The 13574-nt window shown below is 39.1% G+C and overlaps 1 protein-coding gene across 1 annotated transcript; it reads left to right on the forward strand.

Moving 5' to 3' along the window:
• The first annotated feature begins 446 nt into the window (after positions 1-446).
• On the forward strand, positions 447-13353 carry LOC127631240 (glycosyltransferase family 92 protein F13G3.3-like). The gene is made up of 2 exons (XM_052109307.1): positions 447-513; positions 11962-13353. The coding sequence occupies exons 1-2, from the start codon at positions 489-491 to the stop codon at positions 13284-13286; spliced, it is 1350 nt and encodes a 449-aa protein (XP_051965267.1). The 5' UTR covers positions 447-488; the 3' UTR covers positions 13287-13353.
• The last annotated feature ends 221 nt before the right edge of the window (positions 13354-13574 follow it).

Below are 13574 nucleotides of genomic sequence, written 5' to 3' on the forward strand. Positions count from 1 at the left end.
AAAATGCCCTTACAAAAATGAGTAATTGTTTAAAATAGTAAAACTGTAATGATAACCACAACTTTATTTAATGTTCCATAAATGTATCATTTTGTATAGTAAACCCATGTTTTTTTTTTTTTTTTTTGCAGATTTCTTTCTTTTTTTTTTTTTTTTTATGATTTAGTTTCTTGTATTACTATGGTTTTCCTACATATAGTGTAGTTAGTAAGTTAAATCAATTATGCATTGTGGTTATTATGGTTTTACAGCCCAAATTATGCTTGAACTATTCTTACTTTTTACAAATCATAGTTAATCTTGTAGTTAGGGATGCACCGATCGACTTGAAACCGATCGCGATCGGCTGTTCTTCGTCTTAAATCTGTGATCGGCCAATAGTGCCTAGATTCTGGGCCGATCTTTCTCTCTGTCTCTCTCTTCTATGTGCAGCATGCACTGGCATCACACACTACACTCTGAAGCGCGAGCACTTTCTCTTCCCTAGAATGATGACATTACGACCACTGGAGGGTGAGTTCTTGGCAATTCTAAACATTCGCAAATTGACACTTTCAGACATGCTGTAATTCAGATGAATATTCTGGTTTGTTGTTACATTTTTGGATGAATAACATTTATTCATTCAAATGAGTAATTCAGACTCACTGTATAGAGGGCAAGGAGGGCAATTTCAATGGATGTAAAAACGAATTAAACAACAAATAAAGATGCGAATAAAAATCGCAATATGAGAGTGGAGCGATAGAGACAGTTTAAGCGGTTACGTGCGCTCTGTTTCACTTTCTCCAACATGCGCGCTCTCCAGGTGCTCTCAATGTCTCATTAGTCATTCATCCCAGCGCTATTTTGTGAGAACCCCAGTTTAAATCAGATGTTTGTCACAATACCACTTATTGCAGCAATAATACTTCAACATTCAATTTAGTTGCTTTTAATTAGTTATGTGTAACAACAAAACGGCAAATATGGTAAAGAAATGGCAAATATTAATGATTATCCAATGGAGCGGTTTTGGAGCTGGATATAGGCTACAGCTCAGGAAAAAATTTAGACCACAGCAAAATTGTCAATTTCTCTGGATTTACTATTTATAGGCATGTGTTTGAGTAAAATGAACATTTTTGTTTTATTCTATAAAGTACTGGCAACATTTCTCCCAAATTCCAAATAAAAATATAGTAAAATATTAAGCAACTTAATATTAATGTTTTAACTTCGGAAGAGTTCAGAAATCAATATTTGGTGAAATAACCCTGATTTTCAATCGCAGCTGTCATGCGTCTTTACCAGTCTTTCACATTGCTGTTGGGTGACTTTTTGCCACACCTGGCATAAAAATTCAAGCAGCTCGGCTTTGGTTGATGGCTTGTGGCCATCCATCTTCTTCTTGATCACATTCCAGAGGTTTTCAACTGGGTTCAGGTCTGAAGATTGGCTGGCCATGGCAGGGTCTTGATCTGGTGGTCCTCCATCCACACATTTATTGACCTGGCTGTGTGGCATGGAGCTTTGTCCTGCTGTTTAAAACCAATCCTCAGAGTTGGGAAACATTGTCAGAGCAGAAGGAAGCAAGTTTTCTTTCAGGATTAACTTGTACGTGGCTTGATTCATGCGTCCTTCACAAAGACGAATCTGTCCCGATTCCAGCCTTGCTGAAGCACCTCCAGATCGTCACCGATCCTTCACCAAACTTCACAGTGGGTGCGAGACACTGTTGCTTGAAGTCCTCTCCAGGTCTCCATCTAACCGTTAGATGACCAGATGAAGGATCGGTGATGATCTGGGATATAGTCTAGACCAACAATTAATGGATGAAAAACAGAAACAATGGGCTATACTAAATTTCATTTCTATATTAATGTGCAAAAATAGTTTTATTTTATCAATGGGAAATAATGTATATTTGATCCTAAAATGTAATATGTTTTTATTTATTGATACAAGCAGTGTTTCTTGGAATGTATATAACTACGTGTCTTGACTTTTGATGTTTGAACCAGTTTCATGCTTAATATTAGAATGTTTATGGTAAAGGCTTGTACTATAAATCGTTGCAAGTGTGTGCTTCTCAGTATTTAGTACTGATGAAGGGGTAAACCCGAAAACGTTTTGCTGCTACACTTGGGACATTTTCTACTCTTTTGGAGCCTCTATATAAATAAATTGATGTGAGATTTAGCCCATTTTTGAGTGCGGATTCATCATTCCTTCCCATTGCATATATTTGGATCTACGCATCTGGATAACTGGATTATATCTTTGTATACTTGGATTGGTGTTTGGTGCAATGTTGTTTGCCACATTGTTAATTACAAATTACAAATGTTTAATTTAACCACACATTGTCGTGACAAGTTACAAACTCACAAGCTTGCAAGAGCAATAAGTAAAAAAAAACTTGCTCAAAACAAGTCAGTCCAAAAAAACAAAACAAATCAGTGAGCCAGATAGATCAATACATTAAACGATTTTTCTGTTATTTTCACATTGAATTCAAAATGGATGCTCAAAACTATTGAATTAAATTTATTTTGCCATGGCGCTGGAGATTCAGTAGCGTGTACACCTTTGGCAAAATGTATGCCGTTGGCATTAATACAGCCAAAATAATCTGAAAAAAGAGCTTGCCTTGGATGAGTAGAAGTGTTAGATCTTGCTTTTATAAGTGCAGCACATTGATAATTTAAAATGTAACATACCGATTTATTGATGTAAACTAGAACCCTAACTGAACTCTGCCATCTCCTTGTTGTAGACTTGTGTTGTAACATCGGCAAGTTGTTATTGTATGCCAGTTTACTGTTAATTGATTATATGTTTAATCCAAAGTAAAATACCGGCAGACTTGTAAAGCAGATGTGTTGAAGGGCTTGTGTGATTGCTTAATACAGATGAACAAACACAGCAGATTTACAGATGCTGACGGACTACAAAAGACTTGAGATGCAGTGTAATTTTATAAGACTTTTGTTAATTGTGTTAGTGCTGTTAGGCTTCTGAAATGTGTAGTAGTTCAGTGGTCGAGTAAATAAATACAGTCCGAAAATATCAACAGGTTTCCCCAAAAGGAATCAACTCCAGCTTTGGAGTTGCATCCAACGTTTCAAGTTGATTCTCGATTCCCAATGCCTTGGAATCGAGGAGTAAATTCTTTTAAGAATAGATTCCCAGCCCTATTTACAAGCATAATTCTGCAGCTACAGCTATATGAGTACAATGTTTTATGCCCATATAGTTCAGTTACATGCTTTTTAACCTGTGTAAGTGTGTAAATTAAAGTGTTAGACAAACAGTTTTCTGTACACACTGTACACACAAGCTTATTGTGAATTGAAACTTGTATGTCTATGGGTAGATGACATGAGACACATTTGGAAAGTTGACATGTCCTGAGGTGTGACATGCTATACTCCAACTAAAACTATTTTAAATAGCATTTTGCAAATTCTTCTATAATTAATGTGCGTGCAGACTGCATGACTTCATATACATTTTTCAGACTACATGGCATGGGCAGGGATGGCCTAAGCCCACACAAACATGAGTAATGCCCACCCAAAAACATTATTACATTTTATATATAAATATTTATTGTTACAATTTCTGCATTGGTTAAAAGCAATTCGGGGGGCGGGTTGTGTGTTGCAAACCAGGGTTATTTTTCAAAGACAAAAACTATTTATTTAAAAACATTTTGTTACGTTATTTACATTTTTTTTTTAATTTTGTTGTTCTTATTGTACTTCTGTTCATGTATTGCAAAAAAAATAAAAAATTCCCAGGCCAGCCTTTTATGCATACTTTCAACACATCTGTGTGATACTGGTTTAATCATAGTCTTTTTCATCTTATATATGTTTAAAAGAAAAATACAATTTGATGAAAGATATATGGAAAAGGGAAAAGACAGAATTCTAAGTGAAATCCAATAGCCCAAAATGTAATGACTGTTCACAAATTATATTGCACATTGATCTGAGTATTCGCATGATTTCTGGCATCTTTTTGCTTTAATCCACAGTAATTAAAGAGCAAATGGAAAAGGACAAATTAAAGATTAAAGACTCTTTTTACAATATTATTTATTGCCACCCTCATTGGAATGTTGATTTTGGCACACAGAGACAATCGCACTTATTACACCGGAATCCTTCAACCCAGCAATAAACAGAAAATCACAGAGCCTTTAAATTCAATTACGCCCATCAATAACTCAAAGCACTTTATGGTTTCTGCATTTATCGAGCACAGATTGGACAAGACCATTCATGTCAACAGCATAATCAACAGGAACAGTCTTCAGCCACTTTACTACTGCAGCACTGACCATGACTAAAATTGTTTAGACAGATGTCCAGATACACAGCGACCATTTGGGTTTCCCCTTTCATGTCTCAGATGTGATTTGTGATGGCACACACTTGCAAAATGCAACACATGTCCTCATCTCATCAAATGGAAGAAGTTTGGAACCACCGGGACACTTCCTAGAACTGGCCGCCCTGCCAAACTGAGCGATCAGAGGAGAAGGGTCTTTGTCTGGGAGGTGACCAAGAACCCGATGGTCACTCTGACAGAGCTCCAGAATTTCTCTGTGGAGAGAGGAGAACCTTCCAGAAGAACAACCATCTCTGCAGCACTCCACCAATCAGGCTTGTATGGAAGAGTGGCCAGAAGAAAGCCACACCCCACTCCACATGACGGCCTGCCTGGAGTTTGCCAAAAGGCACCTGAAGGACTCTCAGACAATGAGAAACAAAATTCTCTGGTCTGATGAAACAAAGATTGATCTCTTTGGCCTGAATGGCAAGCATCATGTCTGGAGGAAACCTCATCACCTGGCCAATACCATCCCTACAGTGAAGCATGGTGATGGCATCATCATCCTGTGGGGATTTTTTGCAGCGGCCGGAACTGGGAGACTAGTCAGGATTGAGGGAAAGATGAATGCAGTAATGTACAGAGACATCCTTGATGAAAACCTGCTCCAGAGCGCTCTGGACCTCAGACTGGGGCGAAGGGTCGTTGTCCTGTTGGAAGATTAACCTAAGCACACAGCCAAGATAACACAGGAGTGGCTACGGGACAACTCTGTGAATGTCCTTGAGTGTCCCAGCCAGAGCCCAGACTTGAACCCGATTTAACATCTCTGGAGAGATCTGAAAATTGCTGTGCACTGACGCTTCCCATCCAACCTGTTGGAGCTTGAGAGGTCCTGCAAAGAAGAAGGGGAGAAACTGCCCAACAATAGGTGTGCCAAGCTTGTAGCATCATACACAAAAAGACTTGAGACTGTAATCAGTGCCAAAGGTGCTTCAGCGAATTATTGAGCAAAGGCTGTGAATACTTATGTACATGTGATTTCTTTTAATTTTTTTTTTGTTTATAAATTTGCAAAGATTTCAATGATTTCATTATGGAGTATTGTTTGTAGAATTTTGAGGAAAATAATGAATTTAATCAATTTTGGAATAAGGCTGTAACATAACAAAATGTGGAAAAAGTTAAGCTTTTGAATACTTTCCAGATGCACTGTATTTTCTCCTGAATGAAATTGATGAGATCATCATGCCTTACAAGCATGTCAATTTACCTTCTCTTATGGAGGACCTCCAGTCTGCACACCCCAGTGTAGGTGTATTCCTTATTGAGAACCACATATTCCCCTAAACTAACATCCTTCCTGAGGACAATGGAAAGTACAAATGGCCAGAATGGAATAATGTTCCTGGCATCAATATCATGGAGCACATTTACAGAGAACCTGATCAAAAGTTTTCAATCCCACAAAGATTATAGTCGACCCGAGAAAGGTGGCGCAAACCTCAGTACATTCATCCTTGAAAAGAGTTGGAGGTATTTGCCGTGTACCGTTTCATGTGTGTAGAATCATACATGTAAGCGTCCCACTGCAGGGGCATCTTGCAAAACAGTAACTGACTGTGGACATAAGGGGGTGGGGCTTTGACCAAGAACTGATAGAGAATGAACCAAACTTTGAAACACTAAGGTTTTCTGAGGCTTACCAATTAACATGTTTGTAGTATTAATGTAAATGTGAAAAAAAATTATAAATCTTGAAAGTTTTTTTTTTCTTAATACAAGTGCAAGATGACGGCATTCTTAATTTTGTATTGTTGGAGCGCTCCTATACAGTTTTGTGATAGATCCTGTAAAGTGAGTTCAAATGAGCCAGTCGGTACAGTTCAAAAATATAACTTGTAATAAGGACTTATATTTGTGAAAAGGCAAGCAATAATCCAAATGGCATATCCTTTCCTAAATCTTATGCATGCATTCTAATGCATCGTTCCATATAGTTTAATAGTTGCTTACTGACCCAAGTCAAAAGTGCTCAGCCGCAAGTGTATCTCTGTATCTGAGATACTGTATCTCTGTATCTGAGATTTTTTTAAGCACACATCTTTTCATCAAAATAATTCTATAACATCTGTATACAAAAAAAAGGCTTGAAAAATGGTACAAAATTGACACTGCTATCTGCTGGAAAGAAATGGTTTCAATATGAGTAACATGACAGATGTATCTACCAAAAAAGCAGTCTGCTTCATGAACTGATAGCCCAAGCACAATATGCACAATGCATATATTTATAGTGTAATTATAAAAATGAGGATGATGTTAGTGGCAAAGATGAACAAAAGAGTGCAGTGAGTTACAATGACACTACAACTGAATTGTATATTTATTTATTTTTAAATCATTTTGGTTAATATACTATAGGATTATGTAAGGGGTTAAAGGGGAAAGGAGGAGAAGAGAACCGGCTTAACAATATAAATCATGTTAAATTCAATGCTCTAGACAGAGGTGGATAATTTTCTAGTTTTGCATTAGTTAAAATGTGCATTAAGGTTATGGAAACAGTTTATTTGCATAACGATTACCTATGTGTTTTGACTATTTGTGTTCGTGTTATGAGTGTGCGCTGGCTTGATGTGCCTGGCCCAATCAACCAAAGATCCAACCTTAATGGCACCAGTGGCGTAACTTGGATGTTGCGCCACCCTTCCTTTGGGGGGCCTTGGACATTTTTAATTGCCCCTCATGACCGCAGTCATTTTTATGGTTTCTTTTGGTCAATCTTTGCAAGCCCCCTCTCACCCCAGGCCCTAGGGCGGCTGCCCACACTGCTCTCCCTCTAGTCATGCCCCTGATTGGCACACAAATCTTTGAAGATAGCCCTTGAAATTGGGAAATGTTTAACCCACAGCTGGTCATCAAAGTGGGTCCTACCAATCCACCAAGCAGGATAGTTTTGAGGGCAGGCGCTCCCAGGTATGCCATGTGGGCATAGCAGCCAATTCAGCCCTAATTATATCAGATAGCCTATTACACTTATTATGTGGCGTCTCCTGGCAGCATGTCATGAAATAAGGTACAATTGCTCCACATTCTGCAAATAAAACTTTTCCAGAAGGATGACATTAAGCTTCTCCATCATGACAAGATGGCTCCCTCAAGATAATGCAAAGGATATATCAAGATATTGAATGGAAACACTAAACGATTCATATTTTCCTGAGTCAAATTTGTATAAATGTGCTTAAAAATTTGAAACATTTTGATATCGGACATTGATGCTCGGAAGACAGCTGTCATCAACAACGAGCTGAGAAGGCTGCAGATGGATGTTGTGGCCCTCCAGGAATCAAGGCTGTCATCCTCTGGATGTCTCAGGGAGAAGGACTTCTTTTTATGGCATGGGAAGCCTCCAGAAGAAAAAAAGAACATGGTGTTTGCTTTTGCAATCAGGAACAACTGAGATTTCACAGTCATACCACCAAATGTGGGGCATGATAGAATGCTGAAAATCCAGCTTCAAACAGCAGCGGGCCTGGTCAACATCTTCAGTGTCTGTGTGCCTACATTAACTTCTACCCAGGAAGATAAGTACAAGTTATATGATGAACTTTGCACTGCCATCATGAAGGTCCCTTCTCAAGAGCAATTATTAATTCTTGGCGACTATAACACCAGAGTTAGCAGCAACCACCACAGTTGGCCATCCTGTCTGGGACAGTTTGGAATGGGGAAGATGAATGAAAACGGACAGCATCTCTTAGAACTTTGCTCTTATCATGACCTCTGCATAACCAATACCTTTTTCAATGTCAGACCCAGCACAATGTTTCATTGCAACATCCAAAATCAAAACAATGGCACCAGCTTGACCTCATCCTCACCAAAAGGTAATGTTAGGGTGACACGCAGCTACCATAGTGCAGACTGTTACACTGATCACTTGCTTGTGTGTAGCAAGCTGAACATCCAGCTGCAAAGATTTTTTAGCACCAGAAAGGAAGGTAGGCCACCCATTGACACAGGCAAAACTTGTGACTCTTCAAAAGTATGCAAGTTTGTCCATGCACTTGAAAAGACCTTGCCCCGGCAGGGCGACACCGATATCAGCAAGAGGTGGGAACAACTACACAACATAATCTACAACACTACAACGTTTAACTCTTGGAAGATGACAGTTAAGTCAGCTGATTGGTTTGAAGCTCACTGTAAAGTGTTGATGCCTACAATTGAGAAGAGACAGGCACTCACTGTAAACAGGTCCTTACCCAGTGAGGAGAACCTATAGACGCTCTGGTCGGTTCAGAGTCAAGTGCAGCAGCTTGCCCGGTGGTGTGCCAATGATTACTGGCTCAAACTCTGCTCCAAGATGCAGCGGACAGTGGTAACATGCTAGGAATGTATGATGGAATCAAGCAGGCCATCAGCCCTTTACCGAGGAAGACCGACCAATTAAGTCGACCACAGGTGAGGTGTTGAAGGATAGAAACAGGCATATGGAATGCTGGGTGGAATATTACTCGCAGCTGTACGCCAGAGAACATAGTTACTGAGAGCTCTGAATGCCATCGAGCCTCTGCCCACCATGACCAAATTAGATGCTGAGCACACCTTTAGAGGAACTTTGTGATGCGTTAAAGGCATTCTCTCCTGGAAAGGCCCCTGGGAATGATGGAATTCCCTCAGAAATTAAAATAAAGGTGACTAACAAATACCGCTAACTTCTCAGCACCATGGGGAAGCTGTTTGCATGTATCCTCCTGATGAGGCTCCATAGTCTTGCAGAGAGAGTATACCCTGAGTCCCAGTCTGGGTTCAGAGCTGAAAGGTCCACCATATACACGGTTTGCACTATTAGACAGCTACAAGAAAAGTGCAGGGAGCAAAATTATACCACTGTATTTCGCCTTCATAGATCTGACCAAGTTATTTGACTGTTTGCAGAAAAGTACATTGGATAGACCTATGTAAGACAGCACTAAGAAAGGTGGTAATTGTGGACACTAATTATGGCATGCAAAAACCATTGCCATTTCTACCTCTTATAGATGCAAGAACAGGTCCTTCATTGTGGACACGGACACCAGCAATGGGGACATTGGGGAAGATGGTGAGCGGGTTGTCGCCAATTATAGCCGGACACTGAGCTGTCTGGAAAGGAAATACTGCATGACATGCCGGGAGCTGCCTGCAGTGGTGCAGACACGCCGTCACTTCTTGCCATACTTGTAAGGGCAGCAGTTCCTTTTGTGGACTGATCATGCTTGGCTGACCTGGCTCCTCTGCTTCAGGGACCTGGAGGGACAGGTGGCAAGGTGGTAGAAAGTGGGGCAGGACTACCAATTTGGCATCTAGCATCGGCCCAGCTGAGATCAAGGAAATGCGGACGCCCTCTCCCATCATTCCCATGAGGCTGGTTAATGCTGCTACAGCCAATGGCAGGAGGAGCGGACATGGGAAGACTTGTGCAGACTTTGGTGGCACCAACAAGAGCCAATGCTGAGGGAGAACAACCCGATAAGCAGACCCCATCCTGGCGCCAGTGTGGATGTGGTAGGAGGATGGGCAGTAACTGGGCTGAGAGGTATTATCTCAGTTGGATCCTGAGATGAAAGACTGCCTTGCCAGTAGGACATGCTTACCCTGTAAGATGGCTCATTGTACAGGCACTGGCACTCACCAGGAACCGCTGAAGAGGTTTGTGACTTCGCAAAGTGGCCTGAGGCATATGTGATCCCTAACCAGAGAGCCCATCACATCTGCAGGGTATCTGGATGAGGAAATGTTATGCCAGTTTGGAGTGTCCAAAAAAGGACCACAACGACTAGGGGCAGACTTGTGGATACCTGGTGGAGGTTTTCATGGAGGCCCATTCCACTCTCCTTCACCCACAATGTGACGGGTTGGTGGAGCAGTTCAACTGCACCCTTGCAACCCAGCTTGCGATACTCGCCAGCGAACACCAGTGCAACCCAGTGCAATGGAATAAAACAGAAGACAGAAGCCTGTGTTAGTTTTCCTGTCTGCAGTGTGTTCACTTGCATCAGCATAAGTTTTAGATGATAATGTGATGTTTAGCATAATACATTTGTAACAAATAAAAAGATTACTGTTAAGATTTTTTATATAAAGCATTTAAGTATTAAGTCTTTAGCTCAAAATTTTAGAAAAAAAAGATTGACAGTCAGTAATTAAAGGGATAGTTCACCCGAAAATGTTAATTCTCTCTTCATTTGCTCGCCCTCATGTCAACTCAGATGTGTATGACTTTTGTTCTTCAGCAGGACACAAAGATTATAAGAAGAATATCTCTAAATGGCTCTGTAGCTCCATACAAAGCAAGTTAATGATGATTAGACTTTTTGTAGTGCCAAAAATCACAAAGGAAACAAAAGTAATCCATATGACTCCAGTGTTTAAATCCATATCTTCAGAAGCAATTATATTATGTGGGAGAGAAACCGATCCAAATGTAAGTCCTTTTTTACCCTAAATCTCCACTTTCACTTTTACATCTGAAAGTCACGTTGTGCCTGTTTTATCTGAAATTGAAAGCTAACGTGGAGATTTACAATAAAACAGGCACAACGTGACTTTGTGCCTGTTTTATCTGAAATTGAAAGCTAACGTGGAGATTTACAATAAAAAAAATAAATAAATAAAAAAAGACTTCAATATTGCTCTTTCTCTCACACACCTATTATATTGCTTCTGAAGATAATGATTTAAACACTTAGGTTTCTTTTTTTTCTTTTTTTTCTTGAGCTACAAAGGACTGATCACCATTCGCTTACATTGTATGGACCTACAGAGCTGAGATATTTTTCTGAAAATTGTAATTTGTGTTCTGCTGAAGAAAGAAAGTAAAACACATCTGGGATGGCATGAGGGTGAGTAAATAAAGATACATTTTATTTGTGGGTGAACTATCCCTTTAAGTGTAAATGCATCATTTGTTTACTTGGGGCTTGTGACTAAATATGCAGGATGACTAAACAGGCAGGCTGGTAGACTATTCATTGCATTGTTGATTTATGAAAATTAAGGGGCTGTTCCAAAGTTAAGCTGACATTCTGATAGATGCATTCAGGAAGGACAGCATTTCTCATAAGGTGCTTTTTTGTTTGTTTCATTTTTTTTTGTTTGTTTTTGATAACTTTGTCTATAACTAAATATGTTAATAATACATTTAATTAGATTTTAGATTGAATAGTCAAAGTAGGCCACAAAAAAAAAAAAATATAAATAAGAAAAGATCTTGTAGGGAAAGTGAAAGTAGCCAAGAACTATACCATTTGATTATTTTTATTGCCTTATTATTATTATAAACTGTGCACTCATATGAAAAGAAACAAAGTGTTAAAATAGTTTTATTGATAACTTTTACAATATAAAACAGAGGTCAATTATTTGATAAATGGGACTAGGAAACCACCAAGTTCAAAAATCATTTCATTTCATCACAGTATGTATGGTTTGAAGAAAAATCCACAAGATTGGCCTATTTTTTCTGTCATGACAATTCTGGCCTTGCAGTGATTTTGTTCAGTTTAACATGATACAATCTAAATCAATGACTGGAAATTTCAGAGTTTTTATACAGTTTCTGACACGCCTCTGTTCTTTCCTCTACAGGCATAAGAAGGCAAATGGGGAAAAAAAGCAAATATAAGAAATTCCTGGGATTATGTATCGTCACTGTTATCGTCTTATTGATTGTATTAGCATACATGGGCACACGTCCTCATTACATAATTATAAAATCATTCAATAATTCACAGAAGTTTGCAGAGGCTTCATTTTCAATAACGTCCATCAAAGACTCAAAGCACTTTATGGTGTCTGCATTTATCGACCACAGATTGGACAAGACCATTCGAGTCATCAGCATAATCAACAGGAATAGTCTTCAGCCACTTTACTGTGTCTACTGCAGCATTGACCATGACTGTAAAATTGTTAACACAGATGTCCAGATACACCGTGACAATTTTGGTTTCCCCTTTCATGTCTCAGATGTGATTTGTGATGGCATACACTTGCAAAATGCAACACATGTCCTCATCTCAACTGATAAAGATTCACCCAACCTCAAGATGGAATACCTACCAATAAAAAATCGAGTGATAAGAGCGACCTTTAAATATAACTTCACTGTTTGCATCTCCAACCTTTTCGGCAACTACAATAATGTACTGCAATTTGCTCAAACGATAGAGATGTACAAGCTTCTGGGCATACAGCGAGTGGTAATCTATAACACTAGTTGTGGACCTGACCTTGAAAAACTCTTAAAGCACTATGAGAGAGAGGGAATACTAGAGATCGTTTCATGGCCTATCGACCAATTTCTTAAACCGTCCTCAGGCTGGAACTTCGATAAACACACGGGTGATCTTCACTATTATGGACAGCTAACAACACTCAATGAGTGCATTTACAGGCACATGTATCAGTCCAAGTATGTTCTCCTGAATGACATTGATGAGATCATCATGCCTTACAAGCATGTAAATTTACCTTCTCTTATGGAGGACCTCCAGTCTGCACACCCCAGTGTAGGTGTATTTCTTATTGAGAACCGCATATTCCCCAAAACTCAGTTTGAGGACAGTGAAAAGTACAAACGGCCAGAATGGAATAATGTTCCTGGCATCAATATCATGGAGCACATTTACAGAGAACCTGATCGAAAGAATGTATTCAATCCCACAAAGATGATAGTTGACCCGAGAAAGGTGGAGCAAATATCAGTACATTCCTCTTTGAAATACTTTGGATATACGTACCATGTGCCATTTGATGTGTGTATGATTGTACATGTAAGAGTCCCACTGCAGAGGCATCTTACTAGAGAACAACTGATTGTAGACAAAAGAGTGTGGGACTTTGCACAAAAACTGGTACCAAATGTTGACCAGGCATTGGAACTTTCAGGTGTGTTAAGACCTCACACTTGACATCCTTGTTGACATGTTTATAATGCAATTATGTACAAGTGAACTGTCTTGAAATGTACATTTTCTCTTGCAATAATGCACTAATAAAAAATTCCAATTACAATGAAGTCCAAATACCACATTTAAAGGCCAAAACAGTGGAGATGCAGCTTACTATTAAACTTTGTCATTTCTGTTTCCATGCTGTTATTATGATTCAAAGCTTGGATTATAATGCTTTAAAAAGTAGGTCTATATCAGAATGAACTGAGCTATTTACACAGAAATATAGAACATTAAAGAAGAGCA

The sequence above is a fragment of the Xyrauchen texanus genome, chromosome 37 (assembly GCF_025860055.1).
Source record: "Xyrauchen texanus isolate HMW12.3.18 chromosome 37, RBS_HiC_50CHRs, whole genome shotgun sequence".
Taxonomy (NCBI): Eukaryota; Metazoa; Chordata; class Actinopteri; order Cypriniformes; family Catostomidae; genus Xyrauchen; species Xyrauchen texanus.

What these genes read in the sequence shown, in the direction of transcription:
- LOC127631240 (XM_052109307.1), top strand. Translation starts at nt 489, where the DNA reads ATGATGACATTACGACCACTGGAGG. An exon ending in GACATTACGACCACTGGAGG is followed by an intron (nt 514 to 11,961) that starts GTGAGTTCTTGG and finishes TTTCCTCTACAG; the next exon opens with GCATAAGAAGGCAAATGGGG.